The following is a 26,035-nucleotide window of genomic DNA, read 5'->3' as shown; positions in this document are numbered from 1 at the left end:
TGGTGATGGGAGACCAGGTGGGCCTCGGTGGCAGAAGGCTGACGAACCATCGAACCAGAAGGATCGATGCCTCATCGACCCAGACCATCCGGGGGAGCGCTGTAGGTTTCAATAATTGATGCACACTCAACAAACATTTCACTTTCGGAGTACCTCGTGAACAGAATGGCGCACATCACCTGTTCCCAGGTCACCTCAACGTTGCTGTGGATGTGCGGCTGACGAGGATCCCACAGCGCGTGTACTTTATTGAAGGAAAGAAGAAAGGTTGGCTATATTGGTTATGCCATGATGTAGTGCCGTACTGCCCAGTGTGAGTGTACGAGGCTGAGTGGAGGGGCGTGGCCGTGCCTCGCTGACACAGCCTCTCTCCCACACACCCTCCTCACACCCTGGCTTTGATGCACCAACAAACACGTAACAAGGGACATGTATTAATTCACACTTTTATCTCATTAGGTGCCGCAGCAGTCCAGCAAATTGTTATGTACTTTCAATAGACGTGTGGATTGTTTGTCACACACGATGGTCTTCGTAATAATTCAGCGCGCCGTTTCTCTCATAAAACAAAATTGTTGGTATCAGGAAGAATTTATCAATGTGCAATATATTTCTTCTTTAACAATGCTGCAATCATCCTTTGGCATGCAGTATATTTCGCTGACTTGAAAATAATTCAACTGTAATCATTCATCTTTAGTCTCTCTCTCTCTCTCTCTCTCTCTCTCTCTCTCTCTCTCTCTCTCTCTCTCTCTCTCTCTCTCTCTCTCTCTCTCTCTCTCTTTTAACGCTTTCCTTCGAGTCTTCCCTTTACTTCCCAGCGGTACTCACAACGGTGCCTCGCGTTACGAAGAGCAGCAGCCTTCACCCAGCAGCTCATAGTGTGACCTTTAGATGAACAATACCATTTCCTCTTTATCATGGGATCCTTTAATCTTACAGCATCCTACCTCTCAACAACTCCATTCCCTCCCTCCCTCCGCTACCTCCCATCACCTCTCCCATCACCGCTCCCCCAACACACTCGAGTCACATGGGTGGACATTCCCCCTCCAGGTACTCAGTTGGCAGCGTGACATTTGGACGGTCAGGTAGCTCGGCCCAAGGACGCATGCCGTACAGGTGTGTGTGTGTGTGTGTGTGTGTGTGAGAGAGAGAGAGAGAGAGAGAGAGAGAGAGAGAGAGAGAGAGAGAGAGAGAGAGAGAGAGAGAGAGAGAGAGAGAGAGAGAGAGAGAGAGAGAGAGAGAGAGAGAGAGAGAGAGAGAGAGAGAGAGAGAGAGAGTGGGTGGGTCTAGGTATGTACGTGTTTAGAGATAAATTGGGTACAGGTCCCCCTCGAGATAAGGCAATCATGTCTCCCTAACTGTGTGTGTAGGTGCGTGTCCGTGAGTGTGTGTGTGTGTGTGTGTGTGTGTGTGTGTGTGTGTGTGTGTATGTGTGAGTGTGTGTGTGTGTCCGTGCGTAGCGACCGTGACGTCAGCTCCTCGGTAACACAGGCTGGGATGCTTGTGACCTCCTTGGCAGCGTCTCCGTGAGCCAACTACCTACCGGCAATCGTCGCTCCTGGCACACGGACGCCCATCCTGTCACCCACAATTCACTTGCCCTGCCAAACATGTCGCCATTTAACATCGTGAGGGCCGCTCATCACCCTCTTGGAGAGCATTAACTCCCCGAGGCCTGGAATGCATCGAGGGTTAGGGAAATATTCTCACAACTCCGCCCCAAGATATATAAACAAACGCCCACCCCAAGACCTATTCACTAGCTCATTTCGAGGCAAAGAAACCCTCCCTCAGACCGTGACCGCTCCGCTAACTTTGGAGACGCTCACTCACGCCGCCAAATGAGGTAGTGAGGCAACAGGTCCAGTAAAAATAAGTAAATAGTTAAATACATAAACAAAACTCAGTTCGCTTGACTTTTCCTATGATAATTATAATATTGGCAACGTTTCTTAAACGGCAAATGGAGATGATGATTGTGAATGAATAATAATGCTAGTAGTGCTAATCTGTTGCTACTAGTAATGCTACTACTACTACTACTATTACTACTACTACTATTACTACTACTACTACTACAACTACTACTACTACTACTACTACTACTACTACTACTACTACTACTACTACGAGTACTACTACTACTACTACTACTACTACTACTACTACTACTACTACTACTACTACTGCTACTACTACTAGTAATGATAATAATAACATACTATCAAAACAATACAAAAGTCCTCTTTGTCTTTTAGTCATTGGTTAGGATAGGGTGTGGGCGGGGAGGGTCCCGCCCCGCCACCAACCTGGGCGGCCCCAGCCTTGGCCGTGTGAGGTGGGAGCCGGGGGCGGGACAGAGAAGGCTGTCGCACTACAAATGCTGAACCACGCTGCGTACTTTGGTCGTAAACGCAAGTGGTCGCAGCTGCCTCCAGCCAGGCTGATAACGCCGCCATCATGTCAAAGCTTTATCGGCTGGAAAAGTCGTTACCGACAAGTTTGGCAACAAAACTCGTGATAAAAAGAAGAGTACGAACAAGAGGGAGGCAACGCGTACTGCACCTCGTAAGTGGTTCCTGATTCAAGCTCAATAAAAAAAAAAATAATGTTCGATTTGCATAAAAAAGTTTTCATCTAACAGAAAAAAATGTATAGTTTATGGAGGAACACATTCGTGGTACGAAATTCGTATATTTTCATTGAAGCACTTAAAGTAATATAATTAATGAACTTAGGTTAATAAATCAAAATCTTGTTATAAATTTCATTTTTTTTTCTGATTTGAAAATAACGTGCTTGTTAAGAGTGAAGGACAATTTTGCTGGTTGCACATGTGCGCATAAAAATTAATAATGTAACAGACATGTTACGTGTTTGTCTTCTAATTCAATACGCAATGCAACATTACTCAGTTGGAAACCAAGTGTAAAATCTGCAGCGAAGACATAAAACACACAATTATAGACGTACGCTCGGCAATCACGAGTGACATTTATGCGGAACGTTATCGACCTCCACCTCAGATGAATCCCAGGCTCGCCGCCACACACCCCCGCGCGACCCACTTCTTGCTAGCCAGACTCCACACCACACCAGCGCACGGAAACACTTAGAGCTGTCCTGGTAGAGGAGGAATATGCCAGATGATCTCATCATTAACGCAGCTCGTGGGTGTCTGTCACCTTCATTCTTCTTTTTTTAGGCATGAAAATTATCTTTTTTTTCTTTATTTGCTTTACACACACACACACACACACACACACACACACACACACACACACACACACACACACACACACACACACACACACACACACACACACACACACACACACAGACAGACACACACACACACACACACACACACACACACACACACACACACACACACACACACACACACACACACGACCAGTTCGCTATTAAGACTGTCAACGAGTACAATTCCACCTTCTCTGTCCATACACGTCCTTATAGTACTATCCACACAGACATTCTTATAGAGTAAGGCAGTACAGTTTCCAACACTTCGCTTTACTCTTTCCACTTTTCCTACTCGCACGCATCTCCCACCTTAGAACCACCAACAGGTAACCTAATTCCCACCAGGTGTGTGAATATATCCACACATCCACCTGCCGACCTTTCCTCCTCTCCACCTCCCCAGTTCCTCGCTTGTCGCAGCCTATCAACTCTTGGCCACAAACTCAAAATTCGATCCTGGTGCAGTTAAAGGTCCCACATTGTTTGTATTTTATAAAGCTCTCTCTTTATTTATGGGACGCAGCATCAAGAGCCCAATATTTGAAGAAAGTGGTCCATTCTCCGTCCATAGATTCCAAACCCTTTATGGAGGTCGGCTGTAAACATAGTATTGATTCTTTGATCGTAGAATGAGTCATGTTGTTTACCGTAAAGTTCAAGAGTGTTCCTCAGCCGGCGTGGCTTCACAAGTGTGCGTGACCAACACAGACAAGTGTTCACCACTCGCTGTTTTTCTATCCCAGCACACCTACACCTTGATACACACCAACAACAACGTGTGCTACCTATACTAAACCACACTGAGGCAAAGGCTTATCCTGTTGCTTTGTATAATCCTTTGGTGGTTTTATTTATCCAATTAGTAGTTAATGTTCAGTCATTGAAAAAAGATCCACGAAAATACAAACACGTGTTGGCGTTTGCTACATGTTGTAATCTTCCGAAACTAATATTTCATATTCGTATATTTAACACGAGAAATACCCATGGTTGTCATTAGGTTCATAAATATTTACTAAAAGAGCAACAATAGGCAATGAAAACACTGAAATTCAATAGTGAAATAGATGATAAGCGCAAAAGAACCCTCCCACCGTCCACAGTGCCCCGCCAAACCATCCCGTCAAAAGAAAGAAAGAGTGAAGAGAATCAGCTGGTGAGTAGACGAACTCCGCGTGAGACGAGAGCCACACACAGGGCCATGACAAAGAAGTGCCAAGGTTACCGGTCCACATGATAAAGGTCACACACACACACACACACACACACACACACACACACACACACACACACACACACACACACACACACAGGATGCAATAGATAAAAGCGAGTGTCCTTTTTAACGACTAAAATCACGGCGCAGGAGCATTCATAGGTGTGTTTCGCCTCATTTGACTTCAAGAAACACATCAGAGAGAGAGAGAGAGAGAGAGAGAGAGAGAGAGAGAGAGTGTGTGTGTGTGTGTGTGTGTGTGTGTGTGTGTGTGTGTGTGTGTGTGTGTGTGTGTGTGTGTGTGTGTGTGTGTGTGTGTGTGTGTGTGTGTGTGTGTGTGTGTGTGTGTGTGTGTGTGTGTGTGTGTGTGTTGTAGCCCAACTTAAAGGTCCTCCTTCTGGCATCAGGCCATTGCACTCTAACATGCCAAGCTTCAGAGGAGTGCCAGTCCGTGTCTTCCCGTGTCGAGGGCCGGCACTGAATCAAACGTAGGAGCAAGGCACTGTATAAACAACTCCGGGACGAATTAAGGAGATATATAAAAAAAAAAGAGCATCGCAAAACATACCTAAAGAAATTATCGAGTAATTACGCTGACGAGAAAGAGAGAGAAAGAGAGAGAGAGAGAGAGAGAGAGAGAGAGAGAGAGAGAGAGAGAGAGAGAGAGAGAGAGAGAGAGAGAGAGAGAGAGAGAGAGAGAGACACTCCATCCTAGCTCAATGCCATTTTCTTACCTAACACCTTGAAAAAACCCACTAAAATACCACAACCATATGAAAAAAGAGACCCCATTTCTACCTAAGCAAGAATATCACTGAAGTTGTCATTTCTTGAGTTTCCTTTCCAATCAACCAAAGAAAGTAAAGAGAGTAAGGATCGGACGACGCCAGGAGGACAGGAAAGCAGGAGAACAAGAGCTAGGACAGATGGGCAGGAAAGCAGATAGGCAGATGGGCCTGAGAAAGTAAGGAGAGTAAGAATCAGACGAGGTTTAGGTGGACAGGAGGGTAGGAGAACAGGTAGGCAGGAGGATAGATAGGCAGGAGAGAAGGTGGGCAAGTGGGCAAGAGGGCAGGTGGGCAGGTGGGCAGGGCAGCTTGGGATGGGGATGATAAAGAATGTCGGTGAAGAGCTGCGAGTGGGACGGAGCTACAACACAGGTAAAGGTCTCCGGAGCCAGGTAATGAATACTGCACAGCCACGGTCAGAGAGAGAGAGAGAGAGAGAGAGAGAGAGAGAGAGAGAGAGAGAGAGAGAGAGAGAGAGAGAGAGAGAGAGAGAGAGAGAGAGAGAGAGAGAGAGAGAGAGAGAGAGAGAGAGAGAGAGAGAGAGAGAAACCAAGAAAAACAATAACAAAAATTACAGACAACAACTACACACAAACTCATACACTCCTTTTCTTTTATGTTATTACGAGAGAAGATTTGGCGATGCTGTCCTCCTCTTGACACTAGTGAGAGGAGGGAGAGGGTTGAGATAGAGGAGGAGGAGGAAGAGGAGGAGGGAGGAGACATTACACACCCACCTAAGCTGCCAAGTAGTATGTTGTAATGAGTACGCAATAAGCCTAATTTTTTTTTCATCTCCTTTCTATTCTACCTTGAACTCTCCTCCTCTTCTCTCCTCGTGCCCCTCTTGTCCCAGTCCCTCCGCTACAAGTGTGACGGGTGGGACGGGAATGGTAGGAGGGGACCGGTTGGGAGTGGAGTGTGTCATGTCTCGTTCCTCCACACTCCACCGCAGCGCGAGTTTCCAAGTGGCGCCTCCCTCAGCAAGCGGGGCAAGAGTGGAGTGAAAGGAGGCAATACTTCACAAGGTTCTAGACCATCAATTCCACCAACTTCTGACAAGGTTCTCCAAGTTGCAGTTACTGGATTTATGGAGCATAGTAAAGTCCGTATTCAGAAACGCTTTGCTCTCTCACCACGACTATTTTCCAGCGTCACAGAAATTATAAGCCGGGTTTTTCAAGGGTATTTCTCCAGTTGATATTGTAGAGGTCGTGACATTAAGCCTCTAGAGTCGTAAAAAAATCGTGTACATTTAGATAAAGCATTTTTGAAATAGTGGAGGTGAAGCATAGAAATGTTTGAGAATACGAGGCTAAATCCCATGCCGAACCCACACTGCTTACCATTGCTTTCGTGCACTTTACACTCCTACGCACGCTTAGTATTCAAAGGTGATAACGTGTATACACAGGGCGACGAAAATCACACGGCGACTCCATACACAGTCAATATCAGACAGTACTAATGCAGCGGATGTCATTGCTAGTCACGGTACACATGAGGAGATTAATTTGGACTTATAACCTTCAGCTTATGCACTCCGTTTATGAAATACTGCAGGAAAAAGGAAACTATCGAGGTTGAGATCATTTTACTCCATTTAATTTGTCTTCTTCATCCTTTTGACACTCTAGAAAAAAGACTTAAGACCCGTTTCTATATATGTGATCGAGCTCTCATTCATAGACCTAACATATATTGCACCTTTCCTCCTCCCTTTCTATCGCTGCGTATACGCCTTGAGACTCATTTTTCCCACCTACTGACCCACCTCAAGGCATCTGTGTTGGCGAGGTGAAGGAAAAAGGGAAAGCAAGAGGAAGCGGAATGGTGAAATTGGTACGAAGTTTGCTGTCTGACTAGATGTATTTCTGTGCACATTTTAAAACCTTCAGTACTATGACGCGTTTCCATATTCATTCTGCTTACTATTTGGTGATTTTATACAGCTTCATAGACTTGGAAATTGCAATAGTGAAGACTTTGACTATTAATATTTTGACCTCCATAGATCCTTCCTAATGTCAATAAAATACAATCATACCCAACACTCAAGGTAAAAATGTGTCCTATTATTGAAGGGATTAATAGTGAGGACTAATTAAATGAAGGGGGAAATAGATGTACGATATTTGACGCCACTATCAGTACGCAGGAGACTCATAGTTAAACAGAATTAACCTCTTCAATACTATTATAAATTTTACCTTAAATTTGGGTATGATAAGACGATTTCATATACACTATTAAGAATTTATGGAGGTCAGAAGATTAATGGCCAGGGTCTTCACTATTTCAATCCCCACATAAGTTTCTGGAGCTGTATAAAATCCCTAAATAGTAAGCAGAATCAAGATGAAAACACGTCATGACACTGAAGGCATTAAAGACAAGAACAAAATCATTAATATCTAACACAACAATGGCTATAAAAAAGAATACCAAAGAGACAAACACGTATAGAAGATGCTGAAGTGAATAAACGGAAATATCCAGCCACAGGTGAGTAAGAGAAGGCAGCAGGTGGAAGACACAAGACGATACACACACAAAAAAAGATTATCCACGTTCGAAAGGGCCATAAGCACGGTGAAGGCAGGTGAGGGACAGACGACAGGTGGGCTGCGAGGGAAGGAAGCAGGTGAAAGATGGTGGTGAGTGTTGGAAAGCACGTCAGTAGCACAGGTGATGGTGGCGCTAGGTGATGGAGGGTGATGGACGGCTCGGGATAGACAGCGAGAGGTCGAGAACTGAACGGACAGCAGTGTGAAGGATACGTGTGGGGATACTGTCAGTATATACAATGCACGTTGTTACGACCCTGGAGAAGCCTTGACTGGGTTTCCCACAATGACGGGGCACCTGTCACTGATTAGGTTAAATCACTCTTATTAAAGTACAAAAAATAAGATAAAGAAGTGAAGAGTGACTAGGCTTCGCTGCAATAGTTCTTAACCCATAGGCATCTCAAGTGTGTAAAAACGTGTACAGCGGGTCCCTTTGTGGTTTACGGATACATAAGTTCTGTTTTTGTAGTTCTGTAATTAGAATTATGACACCCGATAACAAGATCAAAGGTGCAAAGACGTAAAGAAAATTAGCAATTCCAAGAGGTATTTCAAAGGAGTTTGTTCACGTGAATTATCTATTTTTTTTCTCTCAAGGAATGAAGCAGAGATCCTAATCAATTTTAGTATTGTCGTGGTATTTAACTGCTGAACGTAATGAATATCTTAAAGACTTCCATTATAGAATCTACTTGAATGTCTCTCTCTCTCTCTCTCTCTCTCTCTCTCTCTCTCTCTCTCTCTCTCTGTGTGTGTGTGTGTGTGTGTGTGTGTGTGTGTGTGTGTGTGTGTGTGTGTGTGTGTGTGTGTGTTATCTAAGTATGCATGCACGTGACGAACGAAGGAAGGAAAGAAATGTGTGTGTGTGTGTGTGTGTGTGTGTGTGTGTGTGTGTGTGTGTGTGTGTGTGTGTGTGTGTGTGTGTGTGTGTAATTGCAAGTGTTGACCTGCATGTACCTTCTTTTCTTTTTACTACCTTCTCCCCTCTGCATTTATTTCACTGAGTCCTTCCCCCCCTTTACCTCTCACAATGCCTCCTTCCCTCATCCCTCCCTTACCTCCCTCCCATCCTCCCTCCCTTCCATCCTGTATTCTGTCTCCACGAAGTAAGAAATCGCAATGGCTAAGGTCGTTCATCGATTTATTTTTTTCTAGTCACGTGACCAGCAACCAAACACACGGAATAACGAACACTGCTACTAAAACACCACACAAATACGTTTTTAAAAGTTAACCCTTAAGGCAAATGAGAAAATAAAACAAAAATAACGGAAAAAGTGTGTGTGTGTGTGTAATTCACTTCGATCGCCTGCTGGTCACCCAGCCAGTCTTCCCCATTACGGAGCGAGCTCAGAGCTCATAGAAAGATCTTCGGGTAGGACTGAGACCACATCAACACACAACACACACCGGGAAAGCGAGCCACAACCCTTCGAGTTACATCCCGTACCTATTTACTGCTAGGTGAACAGGGGCCACACATTAAGAGGCTTGCCCATTTGCCTCGCCGCTTACCGGGACTCGAACCCGGCCCTCTCGATTGTGAGTCGAGCGTGCTAACCACTACACTACGCGGTGTGTGTGTGTGTGTGTGTGTGTGTGTGTGTGTGTGTGTGTGTGTGTGTGTGTGAGCATGCACACGCTACCATAAACACTGCATATTTGCTCCCCAGTTAAGTCGACAGCAACATGAGGTGGTAACACAAGGGCAGTAATGAAGATAGCTAGACAGGCAAGGAAGGGCAGGCGAAGAGAGGAGGAGGAGGAGGAGGAGGAGGAGGAGGAGGAGGAGGAGGAGGAGGAGGAGGCAGACTAGGATTATAATAAAGTAAAAAAAAAAAAAAAAGGAAAAGAAAAAATAAGAAATAGGGCAAGGAAGGGAAGATAAGAAAAAAATAGGAAGAAAGGGAAAACATAAAAAAAAATAGGAAACTCCAGAATAAGGTAAAAACTAGATGTAGGTTGTCAAAATGGGAAAAGAAAGTGAAAAAGAAAGACTGTTGGAGAAGGAGTGACGGAATTGATGAGAAGTGATGATGATGATGATGGTGGTAATGATGATGATGGTAATGATGATGATGATGATGATGATGACAGGAGGAGCATTCACTTTATTTAGCCCGAATCTCTTAGTTAGGATTAAATAGTTTAGCAGCCTGTTCTTCCTGTGTGTTCTTTTGTGAAAGTTAGCCACACACACACACACACACACACACACACACACACACACACACACACACACACACACACACACACACACACACACACACACACACACACACACACACACACACAGTTACTTTGCCTACAGTGACGTGTGTTGTAAAGGTAACTGGATGAACCGTGTCACGCCACCTGTTACAAACCACTACGGTAAATTCTGAGGCGGGTGAATCGAGCAGAGGAATGCCAGAAGTACATGCAAACAGACACAGCAGGTAGCATGAGGTCTGGTTTCCCTTTTCTTAGGCCGATATCGCAGCTACGCACACTCCACCACATTGTAATCACAGGCAAGCGGAAATTTCATAAGTAAAGATTGAAACACTGGCTCGTATTCTCAGACACGTATATATTTCACCTCCACTATTTCAAAAGGATTTATTTAAAATTGTCGAGGTTTTTGAGGTTTCAGAGGCAGACTGACAGAATTTTTGCGTTATTAAGGGAAGAAACACTTGAAAACCCCACTAATCATCTCTGCGGCCTTGGAAAATAGTCATGTTGAGAGCAAAGCGTTTCTGAATAATGGACTTCTTTCTTCTCTCGGGTATCACTTATGTAATTCTATTGACTTAGAGAGAGAGAGAGAGAGAGAGAGAGAGAGAGAGAGAGAGAGAGAGAGAGAGAGAGAGAGAGAGAGAGAGAGAGAGAGAGAGAGAGAGAGAGAGAGAGAGAGAGAGAGAGAGAGAGAGAGAGAGAGAGAGAGAGAGAGAGAGAGAGAGAGAGAGAGAGAGAGAGAGAGAGAGAGAGAGAGAGAGAGAGAGAGAGAGAGAGAGAGAGAGAGAGAGAATTTTGCAACCATTAAAGGAAGGCAAAAGTGTGTCACGGGTCTGAAGATGAATGGAAAAGAAGACATCGAAAGGAAAGGAAGGGAAGAAAAGGGACGGGGGACGGGAAGGGAAGGGAAGGGAAGAGGAGACGGTCAGGGGGATGGTGCCTTTTGAGATTAATGTCTGACGAACCTTCCTTCCAGTCTCGCCTGCGCTTCAATTCCTCCTGTCAGACAAAAGAACAACAGCTTCCGTCCCACCAAAGCCCGAGCGATCCCCAGCAGCACCAGATGACCAAGTTACCGCTGCGCATTGAAGACAGTCCTGCTTTCCTTAACAATCAGACAAATGCTCCTTTTACTATGGTCGTTTCCGCATATCGCACATACGTAGGCTTTCTGGTTAACACGTGTATTTGTTTCTATCCCTCTTTGTTAAATAGAGGCCAATAAACAAGTCAAGGCATTTCATCTAATATATACTATCACTTTTTTTTCTTTCCTAATAGCGAATGCAGCAATGAAAGCGTGAACTATCTCAAAAATTCCTGTGGGCTTCCATAAATTAAGTGAGATATGTCCCAATCATGATGTCTCCTTCCCTCATCAATTCACTGCAAGTCAAAAAGTTACTGGGAACAAGGATGTGTGTGTGTGTGTGTGTGTGTGTGTGTGTGTGTGTGTGTGTGTGTGTGTGTGTGTGTGTGTGTGTGTGTGTGTGTGTGTGTGTGTGTGTGTGTGTGTGTGTGCGTGTGTTTGATTCCTCACAACCATCGTCTCGCAATCACAAAAGTTAACGTCACGGAATTGGTCAAATAAGCGGAGGCGGAGCAAAGTTAAAATTAATGAGGCAAAAGTTAATGAAAGAGAAGTTCCGCAGAGGGTCACTGAAACCTCCCCCGTCCCTTTTCCCCTCCCCTGACTCCTAACTCTTCCCTCTCCCTCCCTCCGCCTTCCCTTCCACACTCCCTCACGCTATCTGTCTCTGTCGGCAGCCATTACTCCTGCTGCTCGGGGCCTTGAGTCGCCAAGCATCGGGCCTCCGACTAGTGAACCAGATTCCTCCGGTCATTCACAACACCTCGCTACAAGGACCCATCGATCACCGCATTCACGTACTGTAGCACCTCTATCAGAAAAGCTCAAAATATCCCAGGAGTCTCACGTGCAGCAGCTACAATATTCCCGAAGGAGAGGAAGTATTGATGAGCGCATGCACGTGAACTCATGAGCGTGAGGTAAGCGATAACCACAAGGCCAGTAAAGAAGGGTGACGCAACCGTGATCACCAGCTACCCACTGAGGGAAGACACACAAGCACAGAGCACAGACAATGATATGAAGATCCTCTACTTTTAAGAAACTTGGTGCAAAAATGGATATATGAAACTTAAGGAGACATGGAGTCTTAACAGAACCGTTGAGGACAGGCACCATTTTCCACCACACCACTGCTTGCTGAGAGGTAAGAGTGGGGAGAGTTCACGCGGGAAAAACAAATCGTGAGTCAGTATGTGTTGACAGGGAGTGGCGGAAAGAGGGCTTTCTCAGCAGACCCAAAGGAGAGGACGGCGCCGCAAAAACACAAGGTTTCTGAGATCTCAGCGAGTTGGAGGAAGAGGGAGCTTCACACGCGGCCGCCCAGATCTTATCCCGCGGCACCCCTGCCAGGACCAGCAGCTCGGGGCCTTGCTCCGCCCCCTGCCGAAGGTTGTGTCGACCGCACTTGGTTATAGCCTCCACTTTGTTTCCTGAGCATTGTTCTTCGTCCTCTGTACTACTTCTAATTCTGCTGCTAGATGGTTTATGCAACGCTATTCTTTCCTTTTTTACTCTTCGTGTCGCTGCTTCATAATTTCATACAACTGGCACGTCTACCCAGCGCCGTACCCGCACACCCTACAGAAACTCACGAGAAATAGAAGTGAATCAGGACGGAACGCAAACATCAGCGAAAAATATGATTCGTAGCAGGTGATGAAGAGGAGAAAGGTAAGTGTTTCTTGGCAGCCACATTAAACACAAGGAAGGAAAACAAGGTAAGTGTTTGTCAGCATAAGTTTTTAAGAGCATTCGTTGAGCAAATGACGTAAATAAACAGTAAAAATAGGGGTGCTAAAGAGCCTGCGATTAGGATAATGAACATTCCTGTGAAAAAAAAAATGAAAAAAATAAATATAGTCTTTACCAAACCACAGCTGGGTGTCTGAGCATCTACATAAAGAGTTTCAGAACAATCAAAATAATCGTCACGCCCAAGACAAACTTTACCATACGTAGCAACAACAGCAGCAGCAGCAACAGCAGCCACACAGTCACCATCGCGATCAGCAAGACGATTATAGAGACGAGATATACGTGCATCATGGTGATATAAAGAGGTATTCATCCCAGAGAGAGAGAGAGAGAGAGAGAGAGAGAGAGAGAGAGAGAGAGAGAGAGAGAGAGAGAGAGAGAGAGAGAGAGAGAGAGAGCATATTCATCGTTTCTTCGTCTAACACAAATCACCAAACAGGACTATTGTCACTCCTTCAGTCTTCACCAGTGCTGTGTTACTGCAAGTGTCGCGTGGGGCGTCAGACAGACACACAAGCAATCGCCCATCTGTTGCAGTCATAAGCATCGGGGAGTGCGGAGGAGAGGAAGGAGGGCGACATGAAAAGACAGGGATCATCTCCTCTGTAAGAATAGAGTCCGAAAGGCGCCGGCAAGACAACGGAGAAGGAGCAGGATTCACGCCACAACGGGATGAAAGTGACCGCCATTTACCGCTAAAACACAACTACCGACACAACGCACGACGGTAATCAATTATTTTGTGTCGGTGTGTTAGGAACCAGCCGAGGAAAAAGTCAGAAGAGGAAGACAGCAAAAATTCCACAAAAAAAAAAAAAAGGAATAACGGAGGTACTGTCATTAGAGAAACGTCGATCTTAAGCCAGTACTGTGATGAACAAATATAACAAAATTAATAAAACACTACACATATTTTCTACTTGGAGCCACACACTTCCACGAACACAAATAAGTATGAGCAAACACACACACACACACACACACACACACACACACACACACACACACACACACACACACACACACACACACACAGTTTCTCAATGTCCTTAACCTTCACGGTGCTAATGTGGTGCTAAGTATGCTCCGTGTTCTTAATGGCACAAAAAACACTCCAACATTTCACTCTCTTCCTGTGGCCAACCAAATTCCCAATGAGAGAGAGAGAGAGAGAGAGAGAGAGAGAGAGAGAGAGAGAGAGCATAGGGGATAGGCAAGAGGAGTCTCCCTTGACCCACTCCCGTCAATATTCATATCACATGATTAATGTCTGAAGAAGCTCTTAGTCAACTTTATCATCTCCGCGTACTAAACTTATAGCCCACGTGTTTTAAGAGACCATCACTCACTTTTTTCTTTCAAATTTTTTTGAACGATAAATATATGTCGAAGTTCTTACATAAATATGGAAGTGATTAGCTTGGGGTAGGTTACACTGGCAACAAGGCAGAGGAGAAAGAACCACTGATACGCTACATCACGACACGCCACGCCACGCCACGACAAAACATACCACTAACAACACCAATAACCTTCTTCAGATAGACTGGGAGGGAAGGAGAGGAGGGAGTGTTCAGGAAAGATCAGCCTCTTCTAACGAGCTCAACCTTCACACATGTTCACTAAAGTTGACTCCATACTTGGCCAGATATTACAAGGTTCTCAATGCCATAATCTACAATTATACCGATGTTAACGACCTGTGAGAAATTCGTTTACGTTTTAAACATACAATTTCTGAAGATGAATTAGGGAGCAGACTGCTGTGTAATAAATTCTCCCATACCGCCTTATCTTAATTGGTTCGCGCCGCGGAGTCGCTTTTTAGGTGTGAGAAAACTCTGATTAATGCCTGTCGTTGGCACCTCAGGCACCTTGTAGCAGCTTCTGGAGAGAGAGAGAGAGAGAGAGAGAGAGAGAGAGAGAGAGAGAGAGAGAGAGAGAGAGAGAGAGAGAGAGAGAGAGAGAGAGAGAGAGAGAGAGAGAGAGAGAGAGAGAGAGAGAGAGAGAGAGAGAGAGAGAGAGAGATTAAGTAGGTCCAATTCATAAGATTCTTTCATCAGATATGTTACACATTAAAACAAAAAGTATATGTATAGTGTCCCCTTTCTTCTCCATTCTTCCTGCTATCCTTCCTTTTTTCCTCCTGATCGTTCTGCTTCATCGCTACGCTCGTCACATTAGTTACATCACCTTAATCTCTTCTTTAGCACCATGACATGTTTTCATATTCACTCTTCTTACTATTTGGTGATTTTATACAGCTTCAGAAACTTAGGTGAGGATTAAAATAGTGAAGACTCAGGCCATTAATCTTCTGAACTTCATAAACACTTCCTAATGTAAATAAAATCGTCTAATGACACCTAAAAACTCAAGATAGAAATGCGTCCCTGTACTGAAAGGATTAAACTCAACGCTCCTGTGAGGCTGAGCGAGAAGACTGATGCTCCCCGCCACTGTTACTTTCCTGATGGGTGACTCATCTGTATGTCATCTGAACGTGGCTGGTCATACGTCTCTGAACGGCTTCACCATCAAAGTAGCGTCGCAGTGTCGTTTCCCATCACCCTCCGCTGCCTTCCCACATCCTCACTTTTAGAGTAACGCCACGAAGACACCAAATATCTAGCCTCACCCTCATTACCCCGCCACAGCTGCTGTCCCTGGTGCAATTTTGTACAATGGAGAGGTTTTTTTAAGAGATGCTCTGATGTGGCCTCTCGCGTCCATTGCGCGGGAAAATGAAAAAAAGCAAAGAGAGAAAATGAGTGTGATTACATTTTTTTTTCGGCACTGGAATGAAGAGCAATTAGGTTTGAAAGTGAGGATATATATATTTGTTGAGTTTTTTCTTTTCTTTTCTCTTCTTTTTAATCCATGATACCAAAGGACATGCGTGGCAGGCTGTGGTGCTGAAAAGCTAGAAAAACTGTGTGCAGCATCTTGTAATAAAGAGAGAGAGAGAGAGAGAGAGAGAGAGAGAGAGAGAGAGAGAGAGAGAGAGAGAGAGAGAGAGAGAGAGAGATAGTCAGTCTACGGTCACATGAAGCTGCTCAACTCCTAGAAGCGTGATTTCACTTCCAAGGTAAACACAAAGTCTGAGGCCATTCATAAAGCTTAGAGGAAAGAGAGAAGAAGGATTTGAGGCGCGGTTTAAATCTTGATGAGCAACAAAAGTGGAGTGGAGTTCAGCAGTAAATTTTGTGGCACAACTGGACAAGAGGAGAGAGAACAAGAAGTGCGGAGGAGACCCATGACGCGGCAATGAGCGCCACGGCAAAACACAGAACCGCTCATGGCAGCAGATTTAGAGACATCTTGAAACATAAAGTTGACATTTTCCAATATCAAGAAAATTTTTCTCTTATTAATCCGTCTTCATCACATGAATATACACTTCAAAGTAATGTAATCCTAATCTCGACTTGGTCCAACAGGTTGTTGGCATTAAGGTAATGCATCTTTATTTCATATAATAAAACAACACATAAAAAGGTAGCAGTGCGTGTCCACACACAGCCTCAGTAAGTCCAGCAGTGGTGACAGGCGGGAGGCGAGGAGGCAAAGCTGCGAGCACCTGTAAAGAACTTCCAAGAAACGCCAGAGAGACAACGGCTTCCTTCGTGTTAATCTAGGCAAAGTAACTACTCCTGCCAGGCGAGGAGGCAATGGTCGATGTATTGATTCAGATTACGACGAGTCCTGTGCACACCGGGGATGACGCCTTGCTGGCCTCGGGGAACACTGGAGACATCGGCGGGACGCGAGGCCGTGCATGGCGAGGCGAGAAGGGGCGGGCATGGGAAGGACTGTAGCACATATGTATCACAGGGTTTGTAATAAGTGTGTCATATTTACAACTGTGTCCACCAGCCACGCATGAACTACACACTGTTTCGTGAAACCCGTGTGAGGCAACAAAGCAAAAGACAAACAGGGCAGCTTCACACTGTGTTCTCTTTTGCACAACAGCAATAAGACAGTTAAAAACAACACTTTAATGCAACTGCATCATATATTTGTACGTAATTATCCTCCCACATCAGATAAAGTCATTAGAGAAATGGACATGCTGAAGATAATGATTTAAGATGTTATATAATACAATTCATGATTATTTACACTTAATTAATTAAATTACGTTTAAACAATGCTTGCTAGAGAAAAAAAAAACGTGAAGCTCAGCTGTGACTCAAATGTTTGTGCCGACAACCGAACATAAATCATAAGCTAAAAAATGTGCGTTAATTATGAGGCAGCAGCCCAGCGTTCCCCGTGACATCCCAGCCGGCACACGCTCGCCTGAACACACGCTGAAGTAAAAAGGTTCACGCAGTCCAGGCTCAGCGGAACGAATAGCCTCCAAATGAGAGATAGGCAGGCATGACTAGCGCGCGTAAAGACAACACAAGCATTATGTCCCATCCATTGTCTGCTGTTCACTTTCAACTCAACCTTACCGCCTTTTTGCGGTACCTCAGCACCACACACACAAGGCTGGACACATGAGCACAGTCCACAAAGAACATAAGGTTAATGACCCGCTGCCCTACGATCCATGTACAGCCTTGCCGAGTGTTAACCCGCTGTCCTTGAGTGCGTGTCACCCCCATCACGTGCCGCCACAATCAATACACCATTTGTTACTTTCCTCTACCACCTGAAAATCAATGACGTAGTAAAATCTTTATGTTCTATGGATCTGTACCACCAGCCACCTGCTTGCGTGTTCCTTTCGGCTCAGCAGTGACAGCAGCACCTTCCCCCAACCGAGGAACACAGCGCGCCTCAACACCAGTGCCAAGGAGAACGAGTAGACAGCCGCTGTGTCGCCACCTGCTCCTCCTGACCCCGTGGCACTGAGCTGGCACTCTACTTCCCTTTACACCTTCCCGCGGCTTGCACTGTAGTATCTTGAATTATGCCACGAAATGAGAGAGAGAGAGAGAGAGAGAGAGAGAGAGAGAGAGAGAGAGAGAGAGAGAGAGAGAGAGAGAGAGAGCTTACGTCACCAAGTAATCTTTTAGTGAAAAATTGTTAAAAAAGAGCTGCCATCAGAGGAATAAAACACAATGCCCATTTACTTGATGAATAACAAGGAGAGGTCGTAATGATGGCCGTGGAAACATAAATCAACATAAAGTGTCACATCTGCGTCACGATTAAGCACGTCATGATAATTGTAAAAACTGAAAAATTAAAGTAAATTATATGTTTAACGATAAAATTTTAACACTAAATATCATCATCATTATTATCATTACTACTATCATTATTAGCCCCTTCAGTACCATGACGGGTTTCCATATTAATTCTTCTTGCTATATGGTGATTTTATACAGCTTCAAAAACATATATGAGGGGATTTGAAGAGCGAAAACTGTGGCTATTAATCTTCTGACCTCAATAAAGCCTTCCTAATGTCAATGAAATAGTCTAATCGCCCACAAATCTCAATATAAAAATGCGTCCCAGTATTGAAGAGGTTAATATATATATATATATATATATATATATATATATATATATATATATATATATATATATATATATATATATAAACCCCGCTACGTTACTTCAACCACAAAGACACCAATGAGAAGAGAGCAAAAATAAAGCAAACATTCAGCAATGCCTAACGTGACGATGGCGTCAGCCTACACAGTGCTCCCCTACAAGCACCTCCTCTTTAAGCTGCCTCGTAATCCATTTTGAACTGGAGCTACTACGAGAAAACACTTCATCAGCCACAGCACTCAATATTTTTAGACCTTTTATGAATGATACGTGACTTTACTTAAATGGAGAAAGGATTAGTGAAAGACAGACAGAGAGAGAGAGAGAGAGAGAGAGAGAGAGAGAGAGAGAGAGAGAGAGAGAGAGAGAGAGAGAGAGAGAGAGAGAGAGAGTATGTTCACCCGTTCCCCTCCATCTATTACTCAGTTCGTCGCATTAGCAGTATTGTTGTTGGCGTTCCTTCCCAAGAGGAGTCACACGCCTACCCTTCACCTTATCCTCGTCCTGGCGCCTCTTTGGACCACCCTTAAACATTCCCTTCTCTCCTCACTGTGTGTTTCTACCGTCCGTGTTTTTAAAGGGACAAAACTCGGATACCTTGACAGTTAAGACAGATTAATGATTAGTTACCTGCACTCATGTTTATAGAAAGCTAGGATATGACCAGATAAGAGTAAGATAAGATAAAGATTTGCCTCGTTGTCATTGCAGCTGCGAGTTTTATTACCTAATCCATCCTGAGACCCAACCAATGCCTATCAAACTAATTTTACGTTCAGAGGCTGTCAGCTCCGAGAACATTAATATCCCCACGCGCTGAGTTGTGCGGTCACCACCCTCTGAAACCCAAACTCAGGAGGTGGTGATGCACTGCCGCCTTCCTCTGCCCTTCCCTTGAGCAGCGAGGCAAGGCGATGCACTGCTCCCAGGGGATGCAGCACCAAACCTGGCCAGCAGTGGTGACGGACGCCAGCAAGGGGAGAGCGACCCACGTCATGGAAACGGAAACATTAACTTCACCCAATTAAAAATACCCTGCCGAATCCCACCAACACGTCCCTCTGTTGACACCGCGACAGGACCTGAGACTGATGGTATTTATGGATCACTTTATTAAATCCCAAGCTTGGAAAAGTAAACACGATATAACGGCTGTGGTAAACTGCAGAATTTTCGTTTACTCTGCAGGGTTCAGCTGTAAATACTCTGTCGGAAGTACATATGAGCATCTTTCACTTTCCCCACCTCAACAAATTAGAGCAGGACCAGGGAGACATTTTAAGACACTTACGTCGCTGCCGGAGGAAGGAAGCAGAGGGTTGGGTTGTCCACACATGGTGAGCTTGAGGACTTGAGTGCCGGGAGTGGCAGGCTTACGCAGAGAACACGCGTCCCTTGTTCCTCACCACGCTCCTTGACACTTTCCTCCTTGCATACACGGTTTAAGTACGTACTACATGGAACTAAACCAACACTGTACTGCTCGAAACACGTACAAGGTGTCTAAATGTGTTGCCTAAAAGCGCTACATGAAGACCACAATGCACACAAATGTAAACTTTATATCAGCGGTGCACGTAAGATTTGTCATACCCTGAAAAAAAAGACAAGTAACACACGAGAGATATACTGGTGCATCCACGTCGCAGCGGCCGAGGTGCTCCGCGGTGACTCAATCCTACGGCCAACACATGCAGTCAGTGTTTCTCCAACTTCACATACTTATGCAAACATCTTGGCTACTTTGTGCTGTCTCTGCAAAGGGTGCCGCCCCGCCTATGCGGGAGAACACACACGATACTAAGCCCACCCTATGTCTTACTTTCGTCTTCCTTGCGAGCTAGAATGAAAATGTTGTCTGCGTTATTCTCCCACAAATAGAGTTAAGTCGGGAGCACGCACAGGGACCAAACAAAAACAAAAAGAAATACTGTACTGATATCAAATGGTAACACTATATGAAGTGATATCATATTTTCAGCCTATCTATATATTGTCAAAGAGGCAGAGATGAGGAGACGACACTTACGACAAGTTGCTTGGCACGTATCTTCGTCCAGACTCGTCACCAAGGCCATAGATTCCAGCCACGGCGGCCATCTTGCTTCCAGACGAGTAGTAACGCTGATGTCCTCGATGATGCTGGGGGCTTCAGGGGGCTTCTTCAGGACTCCCGCCACCCCCAACCCCCCTCAAGCCCCACTACTCCCCCCTGGCCCTCCGCTGTCCCCTCCACTCCCTCACAGGACCGGGACGTGGCTTGCTTCCGCCTCGGCCCACAGTTCGGTTCCCGCGAGGTCAGGAGACGCGCGAGGCGGCCTTGAGGGGGAAGTGGGGCGTCACGGCTGCCATCGGGTCTACTCTAACGCTACCACTGACACTGTAACCATTTGTTCTCACTGTTACGTGGCAGCCTCCGCGCAACACCACCATTTACCACAGCGTCACTATCACTTCGTCACACACACGTCATGCTAGACACCTGTGTAAACATGAATGGACGGCGTTAACAATTGCGTTTCCAGAAGTACTATTTCACCCTGCTCGCTACACTACAGGTACACCACAACGACCCATCCACTCAAAACACACTACGGATCAACAACACCCGTGTCTAAAATGGTGCTTGTTGTTTATATATTCTTTTTTTTCATGAAATTAAGCTTGTAATGTCTGTTGTTTTTTTAGATTTATTTTGTGATTATGTTGAAGTGTTTATCGCATACACATATTTTTTTCGCTATCCAGTTTGTTCCCTTCACTGAGCTAGAGAGAGAAGGAAATGGCTACCAGCAAGATGACTTTCACACACATACACACACACAAACACACACACACACACACACACACACACACACACACACACACACACACACACACACACACACACACACACACACACACACACACACACACCTTAAAAAAAGTAGTATCCATCCCTCTTCTCGCTACACGGGGACGCTAATACTGCCATCAATCGTAAGAACCAACTATTGAGCAGCAGCGAGACAGCTCTGACTACACCACTACATCTTACACCGCGCCGGATGATCCCCACCGAGATGCGGGTGTTTGTTGTGGAATCGAAATAAGAGCGGAATTCTTATTTACAGCAGTGTTAGGCTTCACCATTTCAGACAGTCTCCTCCTCCCCGCTGGCACTGCTTCTGGCACTGAGCAATGTTGATTCGTTCCTAAATGTGATTAAGATACTGGCATACGTCGCTTTTTTTTCCTCCTCCTTCTTCTTCTTCTTCTTTTTCTTCTTTCCTTAGCCATCAGTGTGTGTGTGTGTGTGTGTGTGTGTGTGTGTGTGTGTGTGTGTGTGTGTGTGTGTGTGTGTGTGTGTAAGAAATTGCATCGTGCGAAATGGGAAGATACACACCATGACGATAAAGAAACAGCAAGAAACTTTTGAAAAAAAAAACTCTTCATTAATTACACACACACACACACACACACACACACACACACACACACACACACACACACACACACACACACACACACAGATAGCTAAGGGAAGAAAAGAAAAAAATGATTACATCCTGTATGGACTACAACTAAGCCAGCGTTCCGGTCAGCGGCAAGAATCATCCAGGAATCATACAGAGGAAGACTGCACTGCGGTATGAGAGAGAGAGAGAGAGAGAGAGAGAGAGAGAGAGAGAGAGAGAGAGAGAGAGAGAGCCATACAAGCAGCACGAGGCATCGAATCACCACTAACCAGGTCCTCGGCATCGAGAGAACAAGTGGAGCGGCGGCACGTTTATTTTTGGGCAGCAAACTGCAAGGCGAGATGCAATTTGCCATCGTGTTTAAAGGTTCTGATAAGACTAATTTATACCCAATCGGAGACTTGATTTAAAATGCTGATAATAACACGCGCCACTTCACAGATAAGAAAACATGTACATCACACTTTGTTGCAATATTCACTCTTAAGGCGGTTAATACTAGCCTGCTTTTAAAATATATGTAGATAATTAATGTTACTGCTTAATATTCACACTCATAAAGTTGCCTCACTAAATGGAATATGATTTTTATGAAGGAATTTTACCAAGAAACGAGTCATAAAATTACAAGTTTACCTTACGTCCTTAAACTTTTCTTTTCCCTCTATTCCATTCATTTGACATTTTGACCTTTTACTTCTGCAGCTTTTAATTGGTTTTCCACATCTCGTTCCCCTCCGCTAATCGTTCTTCGCCGGTCACACAGGACAAGAACAAACCGTCACTCACCACAAAGGAAAACCAATTAGTGCCTCCAAACACAGCCCAGCATCACCTCCCACTCCGGCAGTACTGTACAGCCCCACCGCACCCCAGACGAGAGCAGGGCGAGCACCAGCCAAGCCCAGAGGCATCTCAACCATATTGTTCTCGTTAATTTCTCAGACGTCACTACAACCGTCACCAATCCTTCTCCTCCTCCTCCTCCTCCAGCTCGTCTTCGTCCTCGTCCTCTTCCACCTCGTGTTATAAAATTCCCTGCCTCCTCCTCTGCTTATATCTAAATAATTACAAATCAATTCTCGTCTCTCTCTCTCTCCATTTTATTTCTGAAGTTTCCTCTCTCGTTTCCTCCGTTTTTTATCCAATCAACTGGAAATAAATAAGGTTATGGAGGGAGATAATACAAAAAATAATCCTCCATACTGTTTTTTTCTCTCCTGTTCTACATCCAAGTTATTATAAACGACCGGATTTGAAAGAATAGGACAATAAAAATGACTATAACGTTGCGTCATGAAATCTGGAGCTTGTTTTTTGGAGCAGGAAAGCGTCGCCAAAGTCCACGGGAAGTGCCAGGCGTGTTGGGGCAGCGCATCCACGGTACAATGAAAGGCTTTCTCTCTGTGAGTGACCGACGAGAAAAACAGGTGGTCGATGGCTTAGCGTTGCGTGATCGGAAACCACCAGGCCAAGGAGGCGAAAGAAGGGAGGAGGATCACGCAGATAGGAGTCATTCACAGGCTTATTATGGAAGTGAGAGAGAGAGAGAGAGAGAGAGAGAGAGAGAGAGAGAGAGAGAGAGAGAGAGACTGTGGGGGAGAGAGTTATGTTGACAGACAGATAGCCGATGTGAAGGGAGCCACTTGGCGATGTAAGCCTAACACCGGGGAAGGGGAGGAGAGGCAAGGAGGGAAAGAGATGGGAAGGGAGGGAGAGGGGAGAGAGGGAAAGGGAAAGGAGGAGGGTATGGTGTTAAGTATAAGTTGATATTAGTAGTATTACCTGCAGGAAAAACTCACCACCAGCCACCGACACGACACAGAATTAAACAGAGGCCGGAGGAAGAGAAGCAGGAAAATGGAAGGTAAAGGAGGAGGAAGAGGAAGAGGAAGAGGAAGGGGTTAGTCTAGCTTGATAAGAGTGACCAGATGAGGACTGACACTGTATATATGGAGGTCGTAATACAGCATGGCCTATATTTCTCGTTATTAACTGCTCGGCCACCTGAGATAAATGAAGTGCTGATCCGCTTGTGTATTTATAACTGGCGGGCCGTCCGTGGTGCTGTGTCCGGGGAAATGATCGAGTGACGTGACTTAAGTGGTCGGTTAAGAGGCAGCTGATACTGATGATGATACTTGGCTGCACAACACACCTCACCCTTCTGCAAGAAGTGTGAGGTGTGCATACACACACACACACACACACACACACACACACACACACACACACACACACACACACACACACACACACAGATAAACAGATAAATAGATAGAGGGATAGATAGATATTGACCACAACCAAATATTACAAGAAGACTTAGAAGGTACGGTCCATCAAAATGTTTTTTATAAAAACTTGTAACTAATAAAACTTGAAACATAAAACGTCCATTAATGCAAACAAACGCATGAAACCCCTAAAGAAAATCAAGCTATTTCATACACACACACACACACACACACACACACACACACACACACACACACACACACACACACACACACACACACAAACACACACACCGCGTAGTGTAGTGGTTAGCACGCTCGACTCACAATCGAGAGGGTCCGGGTTCGAGTCTTGGAAAGCGGCGAGGCAAATGGGCAAGCGTCTTAATGTGTAGGGTGTGTTCACTTAGCAGTAAATAGGTACGGGATGTAACTCGAGGGGTTGTGGCCTCGCTTTCCGGGTGTGTGGAGTGTGTCTCAGTGGTCTCAGATCGGTCCTAGCTCTGAGCTCGCTCCGTAATGGGAAGACTGGCTGGATGACCAGCAGACGACCGTGGTGGTGAATTACACACACACACACACACACACACACACACACACACACACACACACACAAACACACACACACATATCATAATGACAGTGTAATAAATCGAACCTATAAGAGCTAAATCCATAATGGCCGAGGGCACATTATCACAACTCCAGGAGAAATGTGATGCAAGTCTTACCGGGGGCACCACCACGTCCTTCACCACGGCACTGCTAAGGGCTGCCAAGGCCGTAGCATCCAATTCACCCTAAGGAGCGGCAAGGTTAACGCCAGTCTCCACACGAGCAGTGGAGTGAGGCAGAGAGGCCTGCACGGTGTTACAATGACTAGAAAATTGAATGAAGACAAATAGTAAGACTTTACTCGTTTAGGGGAATTCGGTGTGTCAAAGTAAATACCAAAGACAAACAGCGCAGAGAGAACGGTGTTGACTTGGTCTTCGTGTCTCTATGGCACGCATTAGTCCGGCCCGCCAAGGACAAGGGAAGCCGAGAGAGAGCACGGGAAGAGAACAAGGTCAAGGAAGACAAGATGTATGTAGGATTTCCGGGTTCCCATATAAGAAGAGTATTACATTCTTCTCCAGCGCTACATTACATTGCTGATAGTTGTCCTGTCTGAAGCTATTTGAAGTTAGGTTCTCACAGCTTAATGATGACAAATAAAAGTATTAAGAGGAAAAAAAATGCTCCGCACAGGATCAAATAAGATCGAGGAGTGGAGCAACCATGGAAGAACTTGTCTCAGTAAGTGGCTCTCCTCATTGGATTTACCGTCAAACATCCAAACAACATGAACAGAAGAGAAAGACAATGTAAAGGAAATAGGAAGGCATAATTCATATATACCATCATAAAAACAAAACAAAAAACTATAACATTCAAAGAAATGGAACGAGAAGCCAACTTTTCTTATCTAATTAAAAATATTTGACTAAATGTAATTATTAATGTTCTGTAAATCAAAGTAGATCAACAAAATGAAATACCTTTTATCCACAAATCTTCACTGAAATACTCCTAAAACATTTCCTGCATTGACAAGAGAGCGGCAGTTTTTCATCTGCAAAATATTCAACAACAACCCTTCAGAGAACTCCGGAACAAGAAAGACAGGAAAGAAAGGTGACGGAAGGGACAGCCGCCCCTGCGGGACCGTCTCGGCGGCCAGGCTAACGGTGTCCAGACTCCACGGTGCGGACTGACCTGGTATTTACGAGCCGCGGACCAAAATACCACAGGAAGGTCAGGGTGAGGAGATAAGGCCAATGATCTCTCTCTCTCTCTCTCTCTCTCTCTCTCTCTCTCTGTGTGTGTGTGTGTGTGTGTGTGTGTGTGTGTGTGTGTGTGTGT

At 45.0% G+C, this 26,035-nt stretch overlaps 1 protein-coding gene across 3 annotated transcripts in view; it reads right to left on the bottom strand.

Moving 5' to 3' along the window:
- The window catches only part of LOC123520337 (potassium voltage-gated channel protein Shaker-like), a 624,445-nt gene that overhangs the window by 400,096 nt on the left and 198,314 nt on the right, over positions 1 to 26,035 (bottom strand). Inside the window, exon 1 of one of the 3 annotated variants that reach the window (XM_045282550.1) lies at positions 20,465 to 20,602. The exons of the other annotated variants lie outside the window; for them this stretch is intronic. Coding sequence (XP_045138485.1) covers positions 20,465 to 20,535 — 71 coding nt within the window. The 5' untranslated portion in view covers positions 20,536 to 20,602. Of the gene's footprint in view, positions 1 to 20,464; positions 20,603 to 26,035 lie in introns of those variants that run through there. 3 annotated transcript variants of the gene reach the window in all.

Source organism: Portunus trituberculatus, chromosome 46 (genome assembly GCF_017591435.1).
Source record: "Portunus trituberculatus isolate SZX2019 chromosome 46, ASM1759143v1, whole genome shotgun sequence".
Taxonomy (NCBI): Eukaryota; Metazoa; Arthropoda; class Malacostraca; order Decapoda; family Portunidae; genus Portunus; species Portunus trituberculatus.
The sequence above is the reverse complement of the archived record's forward strand: the minus strand, read 5'-3'. Positions and strand labels throughout refer to the sequence as shown.